Source organism: Zeugodacus cucurbitae, chromosome 5 (assembly GCF_028554725.1).
Source record: "Zeugodacus cucurbitae isolate PBARC_wt_2022May chromosome 5, idZeuCucr1.2, whole genome shotgun sequence".
In the NCBI taxonomy this organism is placed as follows: domain Eukaryota; kingdom Metazoa; phylum Arthropoda; class Insecta; order Diptera; family Tephritidae; genus Zeugodacus; species Zeugodacus cucurbitae.
In genome coordinates this window covers 42,324,837-42,349,156 of record NC_071670.1, presented here as the reverse complement: position 1 = coordinate 42,349,156, position 24,320 = coordinate 42,324,837, and the positions used below count along the sequence as shown (strand labels likewise).

Below are 24,320 nucleotides of genomic sequence, written 5' to 3'. Positions count from 1 at the left end.
AATTACTGGTAAATTATTTTTAAATTTATGAAAATATATATTTGATTTGGACCTGCATAATGTGCAATTTACCAACAAGTTGCGAAAATGTATTATTAAATATTATGTAAATAAATAATTTAATTGCATATTTGTATAATAAATATATAAATCATATATAACTCGACCTACGTGTGGGATTTAACGTTTACCAATACTGTTTTCATTATTCTAATACATATATATAATAACTCACAAGAATCCGCGATTTGGGCTTTATTTTATAAAATGAGTTACTTTGTCAATCTAAATCATCAGCGGACGTGTGCTAATTGGATTAATTGTGCATTTTAGATATTGGCTCCTAGATCCGGCAGTTACTGATTGAAAGACCTGAATCAGTAACTGCCGGATACTACTACGATTATATCAAGGTATATAGTATATCACAACTTACGGCATTCACGTTATAAAAATCTCTAATAGTCTTGTATATTTATCCCTTCGCGTTATTGTTAATTTTATTTTGAGAAATTAAAAAGATTATATTCACCTAAGATCCCACATCGGATATTCATATCAACGGTATATGGGATATAGCTTCTATTACTTTTTTGAGAACGATATAAAAAGTGGCAACTGGTACATAGGCCTTTTCTATACTCAGTATAAATTTCTATATTTCATGGCATATATCTATGCTTCGATCCTAAGACTTATAGGCAGAATTGTAAATCTGTGTAGTTATAAAACATTAAAGTAAATATAATTCCAAAAAAATTATATTAAAAATTTTGGTTAAAATTATATTACTTTTTTATTTTATTTGTTTGGTTCAAAAATGTAAAAGATTCGATTCTTATTTATTTATTTTTTAAATATAAATAAAAAATGCGAATATCTCTCCGAGAATTACTTAAAACACTACTAATAACTAATGCCAAAACATATTTTAAAAATATATGTCCAAATACTTTATCTTAATTTTTTTATAATTACTAACTCCATTTAAATTTATATATTAGCATAACGATGACAAATATTTAGTTAGACATACATACAATATATTATTTATAATATATATGTATATTTATGAAAATAAATATGTGAATTTTGTATTTACCTTGAAATTATAAAAATATAAAATAGAAAATGTATATAAAAAATATTTTAATTTTGCTGAATCCAATAGCAATAAGTTTTTGTTAATGTAAGAATATTAAGTATATAATATTTTTATTTTTAATTTAAGAATAAAAAATTTTAAAATTAAAAATCAAATCAAATTATCATTTAGGTAAATATGTATATTCAAAAATTGTCTGTGTTATGAACCAACGCAAAAGATTCATTTATAATTTTCATCTCAGTAGAATATTAGAATTATATGTAATATAAACCTTCGTTTAAAATAAATATTTAAAGGCTTGCCAATGTCTACAGATAAATATTTAACTATGATATTTTTGTTGTTGCCCTATCAACAAAAAAAGTACTCTACAAAACAAATACAATGCATTGATTTAGCATATAGGTTATGCATACAAGGTTTTTGCATACGCATTACTTAATATCAGGCATTATTTAAACTAGTTAAAATTTAATGAATTGTGTATAGAAACAAATATTTATGTAAATAGTACGCTTATATATTGGAAAAATCCACTTGAATAGAGCTTATCGCATTTGTGATCTTTTAATGCAACACTATTGCAGGTTGTTAAGGTCATATGCGTCAGACTATAAATGTTTACATGAAATTATGGTGTGTAAGCTTCAAAGTTAGTACTTAATACAATACATTTATATTATTTATCTCAAAATTAATTACAAATTTAATAGCATTATTGTACTTTATCCTATAACTACATATATCTGTGTATATAAGCAACTGCTTAAAAGAGTATGTGTATGTAGTAAAAGTGGTTGCTGCAAGTGTCGAATTTCTGTTATCAGTTTGCATATGTATATATGTAGGTGATAATAAAACAAACACTTTTTAAAAGAAATTATGAGTACCAACGAGATAATCGCAATAAAAATAGCCACTTTGAATTTGTAGCTGTCAGACGGTAAAAACTCTGAGGAGAAAATCTAGCCAAAGCGCGTTTGAGAAAGTTTATTGACAATTACAATATATAGTATATGTATTGTCAACAATTGGAAATAGTAGTTTGAAAAAAAATATATACTAAATTTATTTAAATTCTTTTTTGGACAAAAACAATTAAAAATGGACGTGCTGGTGTTTGGTTCAGCAATTGTTGATTTTGTGGCGTAAATACAAACATACAGATATACGATTTGCTAACCATACCAAAATGTTTATTAAACCTTCCTTACAGATACGCCAGTCGGCTGCCTAAGCCTGGTGAGACTTTACATGGCCACGAATTCAAGACAGGATTTGGTGGTAAAGGAGCAAACCAATGTGTTGCGGCAGCGCGACTTGGTGCTAAGACAGCCATGATAGCAAAAGTGCGGAACAAAATACGTGCATATATTTAATATATATACATAATTAACAATATTGCTTTTATAGTTGGGTGATGATACGTGGGGTTCCAAATACCTAGAACATCTGCGGTCCGAGCATGTGAATGTCGATTATGTACAAAAGTGTAAAGGAGAGGTTAGTAATTGAAAAGTTTCTAAACGAAACTAAATAACTAATTAACTAAATTTTTTGACTATCTCAGACTACAGGTATTGCGCAAATAAGTGTCTCAGATAGTGGAGAAAATCACATAATTATCGTTGTTGGTGCGAACAATTTGTTGAGTGCAGAAGATGTGAATAAATCCAAATTGTTGTTCAACTCGGCTAAAGTAAGAAAAAAAAAATACATTTTATTTGTATTTTTTCCATTGATTTTCCTTACATATTAAAGGTATTAGTCTGCCAGTTAGAGACACCACTTAGTGCAACATTAGAAGCTTTGCGTGCCTTTAAGGGCATATCGATACTAAATACAGCGCCTGCATTGGAAAATACACCAGTTGATCTAATAAAATCCGCTACCATATTATGCCTAAACGAAACTGAAGCAGCATTAACAACTGGCTGTGATAAAATATCATCCTTGACGTAATTATAAATATGATTTTATATATGCATATTAAAAAAAAAACATTTTAATTGTTCTAGGCAAGCAAAGGTGGCAATGGAACGACTACTTGAAATGGGCGCTAAAAATGTAATTATCACATTAGGCCCAGCGGGTGCTGTTTATGCTAGGCGTGAAGACCCGGAGATATTTATACATGTACCGGCACCAAGAGTGAGCAATGTTGTCGATACAACTGGAGCTGGTGATGCCTTTATAGGAGCATTGGCGTATTATATGTCACATTTCCCAGATTTCCCATGGCATCAACTAATAGGCGCAGCTAATCAAGTTGCTGCCTACTCTGTGGGACACCAGGGTACACAAGCAAGTTTCCCGAAACTGGAACAAGTTACCAAACAAACAGAATTTGAGTGGAACGAAATATAAACAATTGTACAAACACAATATGTAAACCAAATTTTTCTTATTTACAAAAATTTATTAAATAAAGTCTGGTTTTCCTCGGCGATTTTACATATATATATTTTTTTTGTTTCGCATGTGTTACGACGTGCAACATTTATGTAGCTATGTACGTTATAAGATTTACTAATATGCCTGCGGTAGTATCATTTCTTTCCCGATTTCTTGATGCCTCCTCCTACCAATGGACCCTTTTGTGAAGCACGTTGTTTCGCTTGTTCCAGTGCCTTTTGTGCTTCCTTCTGTTTTTTCTTGAAGGCAATCTCGTCATCATCCATCTCCTTACTCTCCTTCTTAGGTGCCTTCAGTGGTTTCTTTTTTCCGCCCTCACGACCAGACATTTTCAAGCAGTTTTACTAAAAGTTGGTTTAAAAGTGAAATATTAGATTTGTAGAATTATAAATCACACTATTTTTCAATGAAATTTATGTGTCTGAAGGGGTATCTAAATTTACCTAACTCGTGCACACACGTTAACGAAATACTATACTATTTGGCTTTTTCTTATGACTTTTGACGTTTTATCCGCAAATATGGATGTGATTTCATTTTTTCATCGACGATGAAATGTTGTTTAATCGATATTTATGAATAGGAGCTATATTGGGCCACTTTATATATATAAAATCTTTAAATGCACCTCATAAATTGTTGTTTTTCTATTACAGAAATTTATTTATTAATTTATAAATCTGTATAAACATTAAAATATTACGTTTTATTACACATACGCTATATAAATACCAAATAAAACTAATATTTCGATAAAACTTAACAAATTACACTCTGTGTCACTAACACTTAGTAGCACAGGGCGTTTAATATTATTGGCATATATAAATGGTAGACCATTTCCAACTGTTCCACTTATTCGCACAGCTACGAACATATTCGGCGGCGCATTCGTTTTCTTTCATTTCAAGTGTAGCCGCACGAGCTCGAGCACGCGACTTGTCAACGCCGAGTGGGAAAATCTGATATTCTTCAAAAGAATTTTTTACTGTGTCTCTTTTGTAAGAAGTATACAAAGCAAAAAGGTATTGTACATTTTTCATATATTATCTACACAATTTATAAATATCAAGTTTAAAAAATATGCTTACTTAAAGTGTGCGTAGGAAATGTGTTTGAAAAAGTGACCGGAAGATGAAACGTTAAATCATCTCTACTGCTTACTAGTGTGCCATTGATTTTTCTCTTAATTCGCGATACCACTGTCAGCACTTTGCTTGTCAGTTGGTTATGTAACGTACCTTTTAATTTGCAAAATTGAACGAACTCGAATTGAAAATCAATAAAACAATGTTTAATAAGACGATTTAGCTTTTATAAAACCAACGAAAGCAACAATTAAACCGATTTAAATGGATTTTTATGTTATTCGCTATTTGTCTGCACGCACATACATACATACACGCATACTTAATTAGCCACACTAGCAGTGGGAGCGGTGACAGCATTGCATGGTATGTGTAGCAAAAAACCGCACCGCTTCTCCGCTGTGACCGTGTTGTCCAACATTAAAAGTGTTCACCAGTCACAAGGTAAACTTTCATGCTCGCGATTCCGTTTTCATAATTCCTAACCTAGAAATGTGTGAAATAAAAATAATCTTCAAGAATTTCTATGTGAATCGAGCGCTTGTGCATACATAAATACACACATACATACATACGTTGGATACGTATGTAGCTGCGATCGTGTTATGCCTGTATTTGTAGGCTCTCTATTAAGCAAGTGGCAGCCAAGTTGGCAGCTAGTTGCTAGCGTAAAAACAAAAGAGATTGATTTGCGACTCATATTCTCTTAAAAAATTTACAATTAAATAATTCCTCATACATTTCGTATATGTATATGACATGTATTGGAAAGTTTAAATTTGATTTGACTCAGCAAAAATACCAAAGAAACTCTTGCGCTCTTTGGCAGCGCAACGTACACACATACAGACGCTGTCGTCAAGTACGTAAAATTTACAAATACAATAACGAATTTCATTGAAAGTTTTGAATACGTTTCAAATGGTACTAGTAGTGGTCCGCTTATCGTAAATTGAAAAAAAAAAAAAACTGTATTTTAAGGTCATACGTAGAGACGTTCATACATACATGCATTTATTATATTAGTCTACAGCGCTGTATACATAACTTTTTGTTGTGTCTACTACGCCTTAATGATTTAATTCTTATTGTTGTCCTTAAATGCAACGCAGTGCAGCGTTTTTTGTACCTGAATAAGTCAAAGGTTAACCCTCAGGCGCTCAGGTACTCGATGCTGACAGTTGTATGTATGTATCTATCGAACACCATTTGCTATTGATTAACTGCATTTTGTTGCAGCTGGTCAAAGTTGAATTTTTCAATTTGATCTGCACCATATCTGGATGAGCGTAGTAGTAGGTAGCCTGTGCTTCTAAAGTAGGTAAAACTGGTTTTATCCAAATTCTGTCTGAGCAAAGATGACAAAAGAGCCGTCAAGCTATGTATACACAAGTAGAGGGTTGATCAGTTTATATTGTCTGCGACGCCAGACATCGTTTTCACAGAAGTCATTTAATCGTTTTTTTTTTATGGTCCAACTTGTGCGTAACTCGATATTTTCGGTTTGGTTGAAAAGCAATTTTGGGGTGAGTTGCAGTTTGCGTGTGGAAAATCGTAAATTATTTATTTACTTTTTAGTGTTGTTGTAAATAATAGTAAACACGAAATAGAAATGCCACTTGTTGAGTGACTGTAATTCGTGGGAATCACTTGAGTTGTTTGTAAAAAAAAATAAATAAAATTAAATAATAAATAAATAAAGTAATAGTAATAAATAAATTTCAGTTGATTTGTTGCTTTATTGTTTACATGAGAAGTAAAAAAAAAATACAATAATAATTTTAACTTTCTGATTAGTTAAGTCTCGGATAAAATATATGAAATGTGGCAACATACAAACATCTGACACTTGTGACACTGTTTGTATAAACAAACAAATAATTAAAAAAATTTAAGTGCTCCCTTAATAATAATTAAAGTGTTAGATACTTGAATTACGCTTATATTTTAATGTTTTACTTGAATGTTATAACAATTTAAGCACTTAATCACATTGTTTAAAAGTTGAAAGCAAATAAACTCATAAAAAATTACATTAAAAAAAATGTATTAAATTTTAAACTTATTTGTTTTAAAATACTTAAAATTTATTTAATTAAAATATTTTTAATTTATTTAACTAAAACACAAAAAAAACAAATAAAGCTACTATTAAAATAATTAAAACATTTAGTAATGAAAAAACCGCAAATCAATTACATTGCCAACACGCCCTTGATCTCTTATGCATTTTGTCCTCAATTTAAATCGGTCAACAACGTTTTCGCGCTGTTCATGGACCACTTTCATGCCTCGGCGGCGTTTAGCACGCATTGGTGCAATTAAAAAATGCGTTTTTGCCGCACTTTTTTACTTCTGTTTTTTTTTTTCTATTTTCATGTGGCACGACATTGTGGCAATTTGCCAAAAGAAATGCAAATTGCAAATAATTACAACAAAAAGCAACACACATTGGGCATAAATTGTGCTTACATATGGTGATTTTAGAATACGTCAACTTGGTCAAGTAGTAAAATTTCAATGGCACGCCAGCAAGCGTTTGAGTATTCTTCATATGCCAGCGGCGAGGTTTTGTCAAAACTGGTTTTAAATGAGTTCATTGACATCAATTTGACGAAAGCTTAACGCGCTTTGGGTTTAAGTGCGTAAATGTTGAACCCATAATAAGTCAAACTACATAAATGTTGTTTTTTGTTTGTAATTGAAAGTAGAAATTGCTGTTTTGCAAAAGCTTTCAAGAGAAGCTTAAAATTTAGTTGTGGGTTATTCAAAGTTTGATTGATATAGGTATCTTTTCTTAGCTTTTTTTAAGAAAATTAAAAATAGGTTATGTTAAATTATTAAACAAAAATTTATATAAAAAGTGAAGTGATTTAAACAAAATTGTCTCGAAATTAAAATAATTCTTTTATAATATTTAGCTCTGTGTGAGTTTTCCAAATATACATATTTATATTGTCTTAAACTAATAAGCAATGGTAAATGCCTTTTTTTTTTATTAATGTGAGATAAATAGGGATTTCCCCGCATAATTTCTGTATACATACATACATAAATGGTACTGAAAGCAACAGAAGAGCAAAGAATAAATCTTTACGCCGAGTCAGAGAGTCTTATCAGTGCAGTGAAAAAATTGTGTATTGCGTTCGATACAACAAATAAGGTTGTTGTTGTGGACCCTGTTCTGGAAGGAAAGTGAAAACTTAATTAATTTTCATCAAGGTCATCCAATGGGAGGCCCAAGAAACGAGCTATTTCGACGAAGCGTCGTACATACAGAGAAGGGTGTTAGAGGAGTCGGGTCGTTCTGTCCAAAGTTAGATATATAAATAGTATGAGTTCTTTTTGAAAATCAGTATTAATTAAACAAATATCGGAATTTCTTCTACATATTAATCTAAATCGTTTCCGATATCAAAGTAATTAACCCATTGTCACTTCACTACGTGACCTCCCTAAGAAAGAGTATCCACTTAAAAACTCAATAACTAAGGATTGATAAGATTTCTATAGTTGTGAAATACTTAAAATTAGTCTCTAATAGTATTAATGCCATTTCAACGTCAAAATAAAGCCTTCAATGCCATTTTGACAGTTCTACCATACAAGATAACCGTAAAAACTTAAAGTGTAGTTTATTTTGATAATAATTTTAAAACTTGCTGATTTTTAAAGTAAATTTAATAAAAAAAAAACTTAAATTTCTGATCAGTTGAAAGCATAATAAAGATATAGTATCTCTATTAATCATTATAAGTAAATTCCAATTTTACAACAAGAACAAAACTCACTTAAAGAAAGCTTCATTTGTTGTAAATCATATCAAGTATATGAAAATAGTGTCTTTTAGCAAATTATTTGCTTTACAAATGCCTTTTATAACGAAGTGCTTCCAATTTGTTTGCCACCACTGTACTTAAAATGGTTTTACAAGTATTTTGCTTGCAAAAAAACGTTTTTTCATGCCAATACATATTCATATGTGCCTTAAAAAATATCTATAAATTTTCTTTTACAACAAAGCCAAAGCTTTCGACAAGAAAAAAGGAAAAAACCCATTCTATACATATTTATGTACATATGTACTACAGTACATATTTAAGTTGGCCGTGAAATTTTTTTTATCGCTGAAGGTCTTTAATGCGCAATACGCGTATTATCTTATCAGTCTTATGCTGGTTACAGAAGAAACCAGAAAAAAATTATGTAAAGAATAGAGATTAGAAGCGTACACACACATGAGTACGAGGGCAGCGGTTTGTCGCCAAGTTGGTTGGTTGGCTTGCTTATGCTAAAAAAATGTGAAAATTGTTAGCATTATTTAGCACATTGCTGCTAACGGTAGCGCATTTTGATTGAGCAGTCATATGCGTCGGACTTTAGCATCTATTATCATACATACATACATATATTTATATGTGTATATGTATATATATTTGTGTAGTGGAAATTTGAAAATGAATGACTTTATGTACACAAACACATGCTTGCCTGTATATATGTGTATGTGTGTGCGCAAATGTTACGTCAAATTCAAAATTTCGTATGTGCGCGACGATCAGATCACATGCCCCTTTGGCGCCCCACACACACACATAAACGCATCGTACTTATACATATGTACGTATATATATGTGTGTGTGTACTCGTGCTGTTGCTATTTCGCGTTGAAATGGCGCACATTAATTCTTTGCTAAGTTAATCTCTTCTATAATAAAAATATATACATACTTCAACTTAGTAAAGTAATAATTCTTAAGCAAATACAAGGGATGTGAGTGATTTTGCGCTCTTCTTCTTAAATCAACAATTACGTAAGATCACAGAAAAATCAAAAAAGAAGTACGTAGTAATTGAAAACGTAATAAGCTGCTTATCTCTTTTTCGGCCGCGAGTGTATGCTTATCAGCGTCGTGCAAGTTGGCTACAGCGCCGCGACATCTGCTCAGCATTGACGCCATACACCCACAAACGCCTACTTTTTTTTGGCTTTTCTTTCGACTTTCGGCATTAACCTGAATGCTTATTTTGAATTGATTTGAATGAAAAAAAGTACAAGAGTAAGAAAAGCAATTGCTTTTTTGCTAAATTTAAATTTAATTTTAGTTCCAATGCCACTTTTATTGTTGTTTAAATGCTGTAAAAGGTATTATGTAATACCAAGGAGTACATATGTTTCGCCTTGTATGTTGGCATTGAGCAAAAAACGAGCGCCAATTGATTGGTAGCAACAAATCTGTTGGCGGCTCGAAAAGCTGCTGAGTGGATTTTTATGTAGAGAATAGGAAAATCAAAGAAATCATAACTTTTTTGCTTTTACTATTAATTTTTATTTAAAAAATATTTTTTATTTTTTTTATTTAAAAATATTTTTTATTTAAAAAAAAAATTTTTATTAAAAAAAAAAAATTTTATTTAAAAATATTTTTTATTTTTTTTTTATTTAAAAATATTTTTATTATTTTTTTTATTTAAAAATATTTTTTATTTTAAAATATATTTTATTTTTTATTCACAAATATTTTTTATTATTTTTTTAATGTTTTTAAATTAATTTTCTAACATTTAAATTCAAAATAAATGATCGTGAGAAAGCCTTTTTCGCATTTGTCAAAGTGACAGCTAACCAAAGAAATCAGTTACGAAGAATTGTTCACTAGCATGAAAGCTTTCGATAAGCTTACATACATAAGTATATGTGTGTGCGTATTTTCACCAATTTCACGCGCTCATTCACCAGCGCAACGCTGAAAATGTGTTATAAAACCAAAAGTGCCAATGTCTTGTCGACGTTGGCCTTCAGCGCTTAGGCGTAATGTAATAGAAAGCATTATATTTACTTATACATATATACTACTGAAGAAAAAAGCTCGCTCTCAACGAACGAGCGCGGGAGAGTTAAAGAGCTTGAGCGCTTGTGTGCATGAAAGAAAGCGCAGGCGTTCCCTTGACCGTTCACCGACAGCCGCTCACTTCCGTGCGTTTGCGCTCACACCCTTGCTCCTCAATCATGGATAATATGATACGAAACTCTTCTCTTTTGCTTGTTGAGAGAGCCCATGAACTCATTTTTGATGTTGGCAACAAAGCCAGATCATGGGCTACTGAACAGCTGACAGTCAAAATGACGAGCTACCACTAAGAATCCCGCAGAAATAAATTATTAAATGGTTCGTTTTTGTACGATAAGTTTTTTGTGATTTTTGAATTACTATTAACTTTTATTTAAATGGAGTTAATATGTGTATTTTATTTAAGAAACGGTGGCTATTTGTACAAAAGTAATATACGTTCTTTAGCAGTGTTAACTGCCATTTACGTAAATACATATCTGGGTACAAATTTTCTCTTAAACTTTTAGAGAATATATTAAGGTGTTTATTTGTTCATAAAATATAAATAAATATATGTTACTAAATTAAACTAAGCTAAATTTTTGTTTATGGTGACTTGTAATATGTACGATTTTTCATTATTATAATATTTTATTATTTTTATGTGTAGATGTTTATTGTTTATCTTAAAATATATATTTATAAGTGTATGTGTTGGCGTAATATTGGTTAAGAAGTCTCTAATAAGCGTAAATTTGCAAACCAATAAATACCCAAGAAATCGAATAAAAATCTCCTAACTTATGTTTTCCCGCAGTGGCACCACTGCCAAATGTTATAAAAAATGCGGACTTTGACAGCTCTCTCACGAATGAAAGAGTTTCGTATCATGTTATCTTTGTCCTCAATGCCGCCAACACACATAGTGACTGCCACATAGAGGGGGTGTACGAAAAAAAGCTCTCTGCCGCAGAGCTTTTAAGTTTTGCTTCACTCAACGTCGCTATGTAGAATTTCCAATTTTCCATAAGCAATTCAGCGGCCGTCCGGTGCAGACCTAAAGCTTGGAAGAGGAAGAAGTGGGCAATAGCAATTAACAAACTTTTTGTTACTGTGATAAATTATACAAAAACAAATAGTACGTAATATAAATTGATTTTTTTTAAACTAAATATTTTAAAGAAAAAATTCAAATTTCGAAGAAAGCAATGCAATTGAACTGTGTTATGGCAAGCGAATTTGAATTTAAGCGTGTTTTTGATGAAAAAAGTGTTTTGAGTTTGCGAAAAAATAAAATCTGAACTGCAATGGCAAAGCGTGCAATTATCTAATACCGAATGCGTGCTTGAGTGAGCTTTAAATGGCTCAAAAGCAACTTGAAAGTTAATAGCAATCGAAGGAAAATATGAAGAACTGTGAATTTAGAAAAATTTGTGTTTTTTGTGTGCAAAAATTATGAAAAAATTTTACAACAAAAATTGCTGAAAATTATTTGTGTGCCCTGTGGCAGAGCAGCTGTTATGCAACCACAGCACCAGCAGCGCTAGTGATTGTAGACGCTTCGTGTGCGCTAGTTCGTACGTTTGGTCGGTCGATCATCGTTCCATCGTTTGCGACAGCGGGGTCGATTCCATACATATACAACTACAAAATACAACAACAGTGTGCCAACGCCACAATCAGCTATAACCTCGTCGTATTGATAAAAATAGCAAAAATTGCGGTTTATGTAATATAACGGTTATTATACAACAAGTTAGTTAGTTGCAACGTTCTAAAAAACAGAGAAAAGAAATCTTTATGTGCCAAGAAGCTTTCTTAAGCGAATTGTAGAAATTATCTTTCTGGCTGTCACCTAGCACCTTCTTTGTAGAATCTTATGCATTTCGTTGATTTCTTGATTTCTGATTATCGATTGATTGCTTGTTCTTGTTTTAGCCACGTGCTGGCACTTAGCACCAGCATACGATATTGTGACGTAACAATGAAGTGACGCACAAATATATAGAACTCATACCTTTAGGTGCCTTTGCATATATAAAGACATATGTACATACATATGTCTATATCACATATAAGACACTTTTATAATATAATGTTTGCAAAACCGTGCCATAAAGCCGCAACAAACTAGCGCAGTGCCATTAGCTAAGTGTATGTAAATACAGACAAAATACATACATATCTAATTTTGTTTGTATGTTTGCACTTGAACCACATATTAGATAATAGCTTAAGACGCAGTGCGTATGAGTAACATCACCTGTCTATCTTGTAGATGTTGCCTTCACAAAGCTGCGTGGGGTATGATGAACATGCATGAAGTATACAGTGGTGGTCATATGATTAGTAATGTTTTTGTAATTTCTATATCAAAAATAGTTATTTTAAATAACAAAATAATAGGAATGCAGATTTTCTGATATAATTTCAGTATTTTTTTTACCTAAATAAATAATTTTTTTACTTAAAAAATTTTTACTTAAAAAATTTTTACTTAAAAATTTTGTTTTTACTTAAAAAATATTTTTTTTTACATAAAAAAAATTTGTTTTTTGATAAATACTTTTTCGTGAATTTTTTTTGTTTTAAATAGTTTTTATTCAAGATTTTTTTGTATGCAATTAAATAGTTACTTTGTATTTGTAGAAAATAGATTTATTTCATATTAAAAATCTAACGTTATATTATTTTTAATAATTTTGTTAGTAAAATATATTTTTCAAGAGTTTTTTAAAGTTTATTATTGATTTTATGCTGGAAAAAAATCAATGAAATATTTACTGTATGACAAAAGCTTTAATTTTGATATTTTTAAAGGAAAAACATATTAAAATAAAAATATTAAACTAATTTGTAAAACTTAAAAAAGAAAATTCTTAAGTAATAGTAACTTTTTGTAGACAAAAATTCTTATTAGTTTTATATTTACACAACAAAAGTATAATATTAAATAATTATATGAGCTTATTAAATTAGTAACCTATTTTTATTGATTAAAAAATTATTTTAAATATTTTTATTGAAAAAATAGTGGAAAAAGTAAAGACGTCTCTGAAGTTCCAATTATTTTATTGACTTAATTTTAAATATATCATTAGTAAACACATTACGGCCATATGCTGAAGCCTCTTTATTAAAAAAAAAACATTAATTTTGGGCTTTATCGAAGACCATATACCCATGTCATTCTACATTTATGTGGTTCAAAACGAAGCCAAAAGCAATTTTTGTTACGACGGTCACTGAAGTTCTTGATTTTGTGATACTTTGGTAACACTTACGTGCAATTACAAAATAATTAAAATATAATAATAGTTTTTTAAATATTATGCATAACAAAGGTGATGGTTTACTGATATTTATAATTATAAAGGCATTTTTTTAGGAGATAGTTTGAATAGAATATAGTAACATTATTATTTTTCGGTCAGAAATTTTTAAACATTTGGGAAATTTTATCATAATTACTTAATTATTAATAATTATTTAAAAATTAAAGCAAGTTAGAAATCAGCTTCTTCTGAGGCTTTAAAAATATTAAAATTATTTTCTTGTAATTATTATTTCTTTATTTTTTAAACATTTTATAAAGTAAATATTATCGACTTATGTCTTTTTCAAGTTTTCTAAATGATATTCAATATACAAGTGTACACAACTGTAAAGTATTCAATTACAAATTTGCTCACTAGACATTTATCTGAGTCAACGCTTGTGTAAAGAGACGTAAACAAAAACATTTAATAATTATAATAAATTGAAATTCAATATCGCTGTAATAGTTGCGTTCAAATTGAGCTTTGAGATTTTTTAAACATTTCATAATTTTAAATATTTGAAAATAAATATAAAAAAATAATAAAAAGAAATATAAAAAATAATAAAAATAAATATAAAAAATAATACAAAATAAAAAAATTATTAATTAAAATGTTTAATGTAAATTAATTAAAACCATAAAAAAATAATATTAAAAATGTTTGCAAAAACAATTTTTTTCACATTTTTTGCCCATATGCACCTAGTGCAAAGTATAACGATAATGTAGACCACGTGCTAATTCAGTGAGACTTGGCTTGAATGACGCATTGTCACGCTTAGCAACGAGACTGAACTTCAATAAACCAGTTTTGCGCGAACTACTTTTTCAAATGCGAACTAGGTTGAGCGGAGTTGTTTTTGTATTATTTAAACATACACAAGCATATACATAAATATGTATCTATGTATACGCACAGTATATTAATTTTCAAAAACTGCCATGTACGCCGCTTATCGCAAAAAAGTACCGATTTCGCGCTAATAAATGCGTTTGTATGTATGTGTGTGTCTCGCATGACTTGTGGCGCTCGCGACCCGTCTTTTTATGACTGTGATGTCATGAGTGTCGCGCATTGCGCTGATAGCAATTTATTAAAAGAAATAAATTAAACTTGCGCGTGCCATTTCCAGTTTTTTTGTGTGTTTTCCAATTTGAAATTTGCAACAATGCACTTTTTGAAATCGAAATTGAAACTAACCTCAAATCTTGTTTATTTTCTTTACTTGCAGCATAATGGGCAAGGATGGTAAAACTGCTGATCCCTTTGGATTCGTCAAGGATTTCGCCGCGGGTGGTATCTCCGCTGCCGTCTCAAAGACTGCTGTTGCACCCATTGAGCGTGTGAAACTGCTGTTGCAGGTTCAACACATCTCAAAACAAATCAGCCCCGATAAGCAATACAAGGGCATGGTTGATTGCTTTGTCCGCATTCCAAAAGAACAAGGTTTTATGTCATACTGGCGTGGTAACTTGGCCAATGTTATCAGATACTTCCCAACTCAAGCTTTGAACTTCGCCTTCAAGGATGTGTACAAACAGGTGGGTGTGAACTAACTGGAGGATTTATTAAATTATATATATTAATGTCATTCTTTTCTATATGCGCAGGTTTTCTTGGGTGGTGTTGACAAGCACACTCAGTTCTGGCGTTATTTCGCGGGTAACTTGGCCTCCGGTGGTGCTGCTGGTGCCACTTCCTTGTGCTTCGTCTACCCATTGGACTTTGCCCGTACCCGGTAGGTTTACACATTAAATGATTACAGGAAAGAGTAACTCACCAAAAATCGTAGTGCAAAGAAAATTATATATTTTTTGAATTTTTCAAAATAGTAATTTTTGCAACCAATTTTTGGCGAGTCACTGTTTTTCTTATAAAAACTATTTAACGAATTTCGAATACTTATTGAATTATATTAATTACATTTCTCTTCCCCACCACAGTTTGGCTGCTGATGTCGGTAAGGGTGGTCAACGTGAATTCACCGGTCTCGGCAACTGCTTGGCCAAGACTTTCAAGAGTGACGGTCTTGTTGGTTTGTACCGTGGCTTCGGTGTTTCCGTACAAGGTATCATCATCTACCGTGCCGCTTACTTCGGCTTCTACGATACTGCCCGTGGTATGTTGCCCGACCCCAAGAACACACCCATCTACATCAGCTGGGCTATTGCTCAAGTTGTTACAACTGTTGCTGGTATTGTATCCTATCCATTCGATACTGTGCGTCGTCGCATGATGATGCAGTCTGGCCGCAAGGCAACCGAAATCATCTACAAGAACACATTGCACTGCTGGAGCACAATTGCCAAGCAAGAAGGTACTGGCGCCTTCTTCAAGGGTGCCTTCTCCAACGTACTCAGAGGTACTGGTGGCGCTTTCGTGCTTGTATTGTACGATGAAATCAAGAAGGTCTTGTAAAGTAATTAACATCTAACTATCTAATTGAGCTAAAACAATTATTTAATTTAAATATTAAAGTAATAAAAACAAAAATTTAAAAAACAAAAATACCAACAACAAGCAGTTACCATACATTATTGAAATAAGCGATATAAATAAATAAATGTAAAACAAAATCGTTGCGTAATGCAAACAATACGAAGATAGAGCGAGATAAATAACCAACAACAGTAATTCAACAACCACAACAACAACAACACTGATGAATCATTAGTAAATGTTCAATCACAAACAAATACGGAAAAGTGAAAAATACAAAAATTAATAAAAATTGTAAAATGATTTTTTTTAATGCAATTGTTAGTTAGAAAGAGGAATGGTCTCAAATGGTACGCAGAATCTATAGCTATAATGAATTGTAAAAATTGGCATGGAAAATTGGTGTTAATTTGAAAGAAACGTTCAGCTTTTAAATAGATTAGTCTAATTAACATTCTATACTCAGAAGTAAGGTTATGTAAATAGCAACAATCGTCCTTGGATCGTCACTTTTCAATTAATTAGTCCAATTATCATTCTACACTCAGAAGTAAGTAATAGCAATATTCGTCCATCGGCCGTCACTTTTTAAATTGCTTAAGGTTATGGAATTATTCTTCCATGGACCATTACTACGGCGGAATTACTCAAAACGTCGGTTAGCATAAGAATGAACTTGGACTAACATCTTCATAACTATGAACACAAAGAACTTTCGAAAGTTCCCATAACTCTTTTTCTCTACATACTCCACGTAATGAACGTTTTGAAACCCATAATCCTTTCCAGCTTTTTGATTTAGTTATACAGGTTTGAATAGTTGGCAGTCGGCCTTAATTGTTATCGTGCAATAGAATTTTATCGATTTCGTAATTTGAAGAAATTTCAAAACGTCATGGTTTTGTTAAAATTTTCTGTAAACTTGACACATTTGGCCGAATTGTTTCACATAGTTCATCGTATAATTGTTAAATTCAAAAAATATTTAAAAAATCATAATTTTTGAATTTGCAACTGAATAATCTAATTGTAAAATGAGTGAAGGAGAAATAAAATCAGATTTATCCGATCCCATTGGATTCCTTAAGGACTTCATGGCTGGTGGCATATCCGCAGCTATAGCCAAAACTGCAATGGCACCGATTGAACGTGTCAAATTGCTTTTGCAAGTACAAGCTATATCTAAGCAAATTTCAGCGGAGAAGCAATACAAGGGAATGATTGATTGTTTTGTAAGAATACCACGTGAACAAGGATTCTTATCATTTTGGCGTGGAAATCTTGCCAATGTCATAAGATATTTTCCCACCCAAGCATTGAATTTTGCGTTTAAGGATAAATATAAACAGGTAGGTACATTGCACTCCGTACATAACCAAGCAACTTTAAATTAATAGTACTATACAATTTGTAAAGATATTCCTCAGTGGTATAGACAAAAAGGAACAGAAGGGACGTTATTTCTTAGGCAATTTGATGTCTGGCGGTGCGGCTGGTGCCACATCCCTTATATTTGTGTATCCATTGGATTTTGCACGTACTCGGTAAGTAAAGAAAGTTGGACTAGTAAACTAGCATATAACTTGAAGTAGTTTTTCTGTTAGTATAACTCAAATTTGGTTATATGCGAGCGCTCAGATACACAAAATGTTGAGTTATACTTTATAATTTTGTCTTAACAGCTTGGCTGCTGACGTTGGAAAGGCAGGACAACGTGAATTCAATGGGCTCTTTGACTGTATAATGAAGATTTTCAAGAGTGACGGGTTTATAGGATTGTATAGAGGTTTCGTTGTTTCCGTACAAGGAATTATAATGTATCGTGGTGCTTATTTCGGTTGTTATGACACGGCACGTGAACTTATGCCAGATCCTAAAAATTCTCCGCTATATGTGAATTTCTTAATTGCGGAAGCTGTTACTACCTTTGCGGGCATAGTGTCTTACCCATTTGATACTGTACGTCGTCGTATGATGATGCAGTCAGGTGTTAAGGCTGGCGACCGTATTTACAAAAATACAGCGCATTGTTGGTTAGTTATTGCAAAAACAGAAGGTCCTTTTGCTTTCTTCAAAGGCGCATTCTCGAATATTTTACGTGGAACTGGTGGAGCACTTGTACTGGTGATGTATGATGAGATTAAAAAGCTAATGGGTTAATCCCAGATTTTTAGAAATTAACTTTCAAAAGAGTTTATGCAGTATGTACAGAGGAAACATCACTACTCGAAACGTAGTAATTCATTGATAAGAAACATATCTGAGTATTCTTATATATGAATTACTTATTATTCGAGTTTTGAAGTTTCGGCTGCTAGTCTATTATAAATTACATATTAATGTTCTAAATGAAAACCTGTCTTTTTCATATTAAAACTTTTCTTTTTATAAAAAAAATAGATGTTTTTATTTTGTTATTTATTAAATAAAAAGTTTAAATTAAAACGGATTAAACTGCGTAAGTATCGATATCGCTTATAAATAAATAAAACTCTCCAATATTTATCGATTCCATAAACTCTCAACTAATTGACAGTTAGTTCACCTGCAAAACAGCTGAGAGGTGCGTGGAATTTCAGTACTGTTATAATTTTTTCCATTCTTAAACTAATTTCAATTAAACTATAAAAAATTGTTAAAAATATGTTAGCTAGACATTCTTTTAAACTACCACGCTTAACAAATGTGTGCGCGGCATTTTGTACAGCGACAGCGGAGGCTGCTGTGGAACCTCTTTACAATCGTCCAAAACTTACACCAACTGATTACCGCACAGGCGAGGCGAACACTGACTTGCATTCCAGAGTGCATGAGGCCAAATTCTACACAATTTCGCCAGAAAATAAGAAACAACTGTTTAGCGGTGGTGGCCTGCCACGACAATACGAACAACAAATAAAAACATTTACAGAAACTTGTCTTATGGTACGGCCGGCCGGCTTAGAGTTAATAAATTATATCCGCAATACCGATTTCAAACGACCAGTGGTACGGTACGTATTATATGGTGATAATGGTGTTGGCAAAACGTTGACTATGGCGCACGCATTGCACTATGGTTTGCAAAACGATTTTATACTTGTACATGTGCCATGGGTACCCAATTGGATGAAACGTCCAAAAGAAACTGCAAATGCTGCACAAGAAGGTTTCATCGATTTACCGTTTGATGCGGCAGCGTGGTTAGTGCACTTTAAAACACAAAACACGAATCTACTTACGAAGCTACAATTGAAAACAAGTAAGGATTATGTCTGGAGTAAAAGAGAAGCAACTTCAGCAGGTTCTACGCTATTGGAACTATTGGAGCACGGCATTGCGCGTATCAAATTTGCTTCTGAAACAGTTGCCGCTTTGCTGTTCGAGCTGAAACAACATGCTAGTGAAGACAAATGTAAAATTATGGTCGCTATTGATGGTTTCAATGCATTTTTCCACCCGGAGACACGTGTTTTTGGCGATCATAAACAACGTATAACACCAGATCGTATTACATTGACAAAACCTTTCCTCGACATCACCAATTACAATTGGACTAATGGTGTGTGCATATTATCTGTAGATAAAATAGGCATGACCGAAGGTTATATGGAGTCCTACATGCCACGCTATTTACTCGGTAGGGAGGGTTTCGAACATTTAGATCCATTTGTGCCCATACGTGTGGATAACTACAGCGACAAGGAGTTTGCGAGTTGCATACAATACTATTTAGATCGAAATTGGATACAGAAAACACCGGAAGGCTTTGATGAACAACTTAAGTACCTTAGCAATAAAAATCCCTATACTTTAATGCAATTAACACGTTCGTTGTAAGCGAATGCACAGCTTTAGCATAAAGGAAAACCAAATATTGTTCAACTATTTAAAATAAATAAAAATATAACAACCGAAATAATTCATAGCGAAATAATCAAAGTTTTTCCATAACACTATAATAATATAAAGTGTGCAAAAATAGTAAATAAGTGTTGCAAGCCAATTGAATTCGTTGAAATAGTGGTTATTTATTGATTAAACATGTACGCATTTCATTAAGAAAATCATCTTACATTTACAAATGTAATTGCTCATTATCATCCTACTACAAGGTAATTTTCTATTGCGTTTGTGTGTTTTTACTATACTTTTAGGCAATTATTTTTTCTTTTTTTTTTAGCATTAAACCGGCTTTCCGAACATAATATAAACATCAAACTATATATCATAAACAAGCAAGGAATTTTTAAGTGGTACACTGTAGTGCCAAATGCTTATAATTGCGGCCAACATGCATATGCAACAGGCTAATTTTTCAACAAATTTTTTTTTAACTAAATTCACTGCAGTTGGTGTTAAGTAGAATTATGTACGAGGCGTTATTTTGTGTAGCTAATTGTTATCATCTAAACGCAAATAATAACGCCGTTCCCATATTTGCTAGGCTTCGATTTTAATTGGCGGATGTAAACGGGGCCAGTCGACAAACTCCACGCCGTAATGTAATATGCCAGTGGTGCCCACGCCAACGATTGTGCCCCAGAATAAAAGGAATAGCAAGCTCTCTGTATTAAATTCAGCCGGAAAGATGGCGGTTATGAAGAGCATTGCTATAGCGAACAGCAAAACGGAAGGTATCTAAAAACAAACGAAATTTCTTTAAAATCATAAAATTCTTTGCGAAACAAGCAAAAACTTACCGTGTTGTAGCGCCAAGTGCGTGTAACCACCAAAGGTGAAGGCAGTAAATTGCCTTCGTCAGGTTTAACAACATACTTGCCCAGAAATAGATCAAAGCCATCCTGAAAAGTGAAAAAAATACATTGTATATTTAAAAAGTGTGACTTTATTTCGTGCGCGATTCACATTCACCTGTCTACTGCCATCAGCAAAGTTATTTAGATAATAACGCGTTGCCGAGTTAATACCATCTTGCATAAGACCGGCTTTTGTACGTTTTCCTGTGCGTGTGAAATCGGTTTTCAAGGCGCCGGTACCGGAGTATTGCAGTGAAATCACATCAGCATTATCAGCCCAAACCTGCATGCATAATGCACATGTAAGTTTCATTAAGTTTATTATGTAGTTAATGTATTTAGTGTATAATTGTATAACACTTACCCCCTTGAAAATGTACTCGAAATTGGGTGAAGCGCGCTCTACAACTTGACCCGCTTGTAAAATGCCCAACTTTTGTAGTACAGCGTTCAGTGAACGCTTGGCCAGCATACTTTGCACAACATTAGTGCGATCCAAGCAATCAACACAATTTGTGCGAAATACGCCATCTTGTGCTGATACCAAACTGCCATCTTCGCGCAGATGGAATACTGCGAACTCATCCTGCTCGTGTGCTACGCGATCGATTAGTATCTGCAAGCGATCCCAACGCATTTTTTTGCATTCCGCATGAAAATCAAAAGCTTCATAGCGCACATTGGGGTTGTTAATTTGCTGCACGAATGTGCGGAATGCGCGTTCGAGATTGCCCTCGGCGCGTTTTTGATCCACCTGTGGTGTAAAGTAAAAAAAATATATATTTTTTTTTCAAAAACATTCTTTGCATTCCCCAAATTACCAAATTTAGTATGATTTGACGTCCGTAAAGCATCACTTGTGCGTCGAAATGTTTCAGGCATGCCGCCAAGTGGTCTTTACCCGGCACGAGCTCCGGATCGGGTTTATATCTTAGGTTAGGCAATTGTCGCCAAAAGAATGGCATGCTGCCGCGCGTCTGTTGGAAAATACAAAAAAAAAATTAAAATATTCAGTTACATTTTAATACCGTTACTCAAGCATTTTAAGCAATCACCTGCACAAAGGATATACGTTGTCCATTGTATTCGACAATTTGCTCGGTTTCCACAAAATTGGCGACATTACCCGTCTCATCAATGCCACGCGCGAAGAAACGTGTACCGGCGCGGTGTATAGAGCGTCGCGATATGATTGACCAAAAGAACGTTTGACCATTCACCTGCACTTGGTTTATGGAAACAACTGCAAAAAAACAGTTAGTTGCGTTATAAAAAAACGGTTCGAAAAAAGCTTTAATTTAATTCAATTATACATACAGCCTAGTACAACTGGCAAGGCGAATTTGCGCATTTCCGGACAATTAAAGTTGCGCAGCAAAGCGCCGTTCCAAACGAAACGCTCATCGGCGCGATCGAACAAACCGTTCTACAGTTGTAAATAAATAATATAGACAAATTTGAAATAATTATATTTCAAAACTATATACCTTCATGAAGTCTGGCGGCATGCCGTGCAGGCGTTGCAGCGTGTGTGTCAAATCGTACCAATAGGAAAAGTAGAAGAAACGCGTGTCCAGCGTTTGCCGCAACATATTAAGATAGAGTTCATTTTGCTCGCGTTGTTTGGGGCGCAAATGTGTAATTGTTGGAATGTAGGGTATAATATCGTAACCTGCCAAACGCCATATAATGGCGCCATTGAGCATGCCCACATAAAGGCGATGCGTGGCGACAATTAGATAATGGCCACCTAATAGTTGTATGGTACCAAGTATGCCACAAACACGCCGGGTGGGCACCTGATTGTTTAGTTGGTTGCCTTTGCCTAAAATATTAATGTCATTATGTCAATGATTACATTTGTACATTAAATCAAATGTATATTACGATTACTTACTTTGTACACGTACGGTGTTCACAACGCGATCGATTACCAGCAGCTCATCTTTGCCATTCGGTTCCACAACGAAACGTTCCGGCGTTATGTACCTGTGTTGTGTTTGAAAGTAGTTATAAATCGATAAAATCAACCTTTGAAGCATGCATATTTATGTCAAAAGGCTTTGCGGCCGTATGTGGCGGGCAGCTACAAGGCTAATCCATTAATAATTACATTACAAGTGTAGTTTAAGTGTGCCCTACACAACATCACACACACCCACCCCATGTACCTTTAGCTGCATATGCGCTAACCCACAAACCCCACATTCCGCTATAAGCGTTCTTTTGGGTTCCATTTCAACTTACAGATTCATGTCATCGTGTATATCCCAACTGGTATCCATATTTTATGTACCAATTTTTGTGTTTTGCACAAAATTACACTTATTAATTATTGAAGAATAAATGATCTTTAATCCGCCGCTATTTTATCAATTTTGCTAATCACTCCCTGGCAACGAAATGAACTGCACTAAGTGGGTTGTTTATGACAGTTGCAAAGTGGCCGCGCAAGTTAGACTTTATTGTCGTTAGATGGTCCGTTGTTTTTTTGTTATTTCAAAATGCATTTATGCTATTTATTTAGTTTCATTACAGTAAATTATTAATTTAGAATCGTGGACAAATTGGTTGCCAACAAAAATTTTGCAAATTTTGACAGTGAACAGCTGTAACACCAAATTACGCACAGTGTTGCATTGGCATAGCTGTCATACAGTGATGGCTAAAGATTAATGGCGCTTGTATAATTTATTATTATAACAGAATAATATTTTTAAATCGTGGAATTTGAAATATTCATATCATGAAATGTAAAAGATAAATTTTATTTTTTTTTTAATTTCGTAAATCGATTTGACTTATTATGTTTTCTGATATTAATTGTTGTTACTAACTTAAGTTGAGTTTATCCAAGGACTTCGTATTAATTATAGACTTTTTTTCTTAAGATGGATCCATCCATTAAATGTATAGAACCTAACCGAGATGGAGTTTGTATAGAACTTTTTCGGACAGACGCTGCAGAAATATTCCTCTGTGTCCGGATAGTACTCAATGTCAGCTCGAATCAGTGGATAAATAACAAGACTGTCGAGAGGTGTTGCTCAAAGTATGACAATTTTAATTTACTGTTCTGTACAGGGTTAGATTTAATCGAAGCTACATCTCCTGGGCGTATAAAATCCGGCTCAATTCGGATATCTTCGGAATATGTTAACAAGTTAAACTTCTTTATATTCAGACTAGAACCCAATATACCGAATACATGTCCTGCATGCAATGAGTCCCTAACTATCTCTTTGCATGTCAAAAAAATCGACACATCCAACCCCCCTCTACCTTTGATCCGACCCCATCGGAACAGACTCCTAAGGTAGTTCGAATGTAAAAAAACATTTCGCCATCCCTGTTTCGCCAACTACGAAAATGTG

The 24,320-nt window shown here is 33.0% G+C and overlaps 6 protein-coding genes and 1 non-coding gene across 11 annotated transcripts; 5 read left to right on the top strand and 2 right to left on the bottom strand.

Annotated features, from left to right (window-relative positions):
* Positions 1-262: 262 nt before the first annotated feature.
* On the top strand, positions 263-3,562 carry LOC105216208 (ribokinase). Of its 4 annotated transcripts, none has more exons than XM_054232553.1 (6): positions 263-413; positions 2,325-2,457; positions 2,522-2,611; positions 2,679-2,807; positions 2,870-3,066; positions 3,127-3,562. In XM_054232553.1, exons 2-6 carry the CDS (start codon positions 2,446-2,448, stop codon positions 3,473-3,475), a joined length of 777 nt encoding a protein of 258 aa, XP_054088528.1. In that variant the 5' UTR covers positions 263-413; positions 2,325-2,445; the 3' UTR covers positions 3,476-3,562. The 4 variants fall into 4 exon arrangements, with proteins under 4 accessions (XP_054088528.1, XP_054088526.1, XP_054088527.1 ...); XM_054232551.1 differs by lacking the exon at positions 263-413 and adding an exon at positions 1,664-1,695; XM_011190591.2 differs by lacking the exon at positions 263-413 and adding an exon at positions 2,058-2,256.
* LOC105216209 (translation machinery-associated protein 7 homolog) lies at positions 3,507-4,124 on the bottom strand. The gene is made up of 2 exons (XM_011190592.3): positions 3,967-4,124; positions 3,507-3,867 (listed from the first exon to the last, which is right to left on the bottom strand). The coding sequence occupies exon 2, from the start codon at positions 3,850-3,852 to the stop codon at positions 3,658-3,660; it is 195 nt and encodes a 64-aa protein (XP_011188894.2). The 5' UTR covers positions 3,853-3,867; positions 3,967-4,124; the 3' UTR covers positions 3,507-3,657.
* A 263-nt stretch (positions 4,125-4,387) lies between these two features.
* On the top strand, positions 4,388-16,507 carry LOC105216210 (ADP,ATP carrier protein). Of its 2 annotated transcripts, none has more exons than XM_011190593.3 (4): positions 4,388-4,548; positions 15,000-15,309; positions 15,379-15,506; positions 15,712-16,507. In XM_011190593.3, exons 2-4 carry the CDS (start codon positions 15,004-15,006, stop codon positions 16,184-16,186), a joined length of 909 nt encoding a protein of 302 aa, XP_011188895.1. In that variant the 5' UTR covers positions 4,388-4,548; positions 15,000-15,003; the 3' UTR covers positions 16,187-16,507. The 2 variants fall into 2 exon arrangements, with proteins under 2 accessions (XP_011188895.1, XP_011188896.1); XM_011190594.3 differs by lacking the exon at positions 4,388-4,548 and adding an exon at positions 11,424-11,583.
* On the top strand, positions 13,600-13,743 carry LOC128922400 (small nucleolar RNA psi28S-3327). The gene has a single exon (XR_008471635.1). It is a non-coding gene; the product is annotated as a small nucleolar RNA psi28S-3327 (small nucleolar RNA).
* Positions 16,508-16,757: 250 nt separating the features above from the next.
* LOC105216211 (ADP,ATP carrier protein) lies at positions 16,758-18,598 on the top strand. Its single transcript, XM_011190595.3, has 3 exons — positions 16,758-17,556; positions 17,624-17,751; positions 17,890-18,598. Exons 1-3 carry the CDS (start codon positions 17,242-17,244, stop codon positions 18,365-18,367), a joined length of 921 nt encoding a protein of 306 aa, XP_011188897.1. The 5' UTR covers positions 16,758-17,241; the 3' UTR covers positions 18,368-18,598.
* A 137-nt stretch (positions 18,599-18,735) lies between these two features.
* Positions 18,736-20,278, top strand: LOC105216207 (28S ribosomal protein S29, mitochondrial). Its single transcript, XM_011190590.3, has one exon. The coding sequence runs from the start codon at positions 18,851-18,853 to the stop codon at positions 20,024-20,026; it is 1,176 nt and encodes a 391-aa protein (XP_011188892.2). The 5' UTR covers positions 18,736-18,850; the 3' UTR covers positions 20,027-20,278.
* On the bottom strand, positions 20,193-23,574 carry Sac1 (phosphatidylinositol-3-phosphatase SAC1). The gene is made up of 10 exons (XM_011190585.3): positions 23,194-23,574; positions 22,844-22,935; positions 22,434-22,771; positions 22,264-22,372; positions 22,002-22,189; positions 21,768-21,923; positions 21,311-21,700; positions 21,062-21,229; positions 20,890-20,991; positions 20,193-20,827 (listed from the first exon to the last, which is right to left on the bottom strand). Exons 1-10 carry the CDS (start codon positions 23,229-23,231, stop codon positions 20,630-20,632), a joined length of 1,779 nt encoding a protein of 592 aa, XP_011188887.2. The 5' UTR covers positions 23,232-23,574; the 3' UTR covers positions 20,193-20,629.
* Positions 23,575-24,320: the final 746 nt, after the last annotated feature.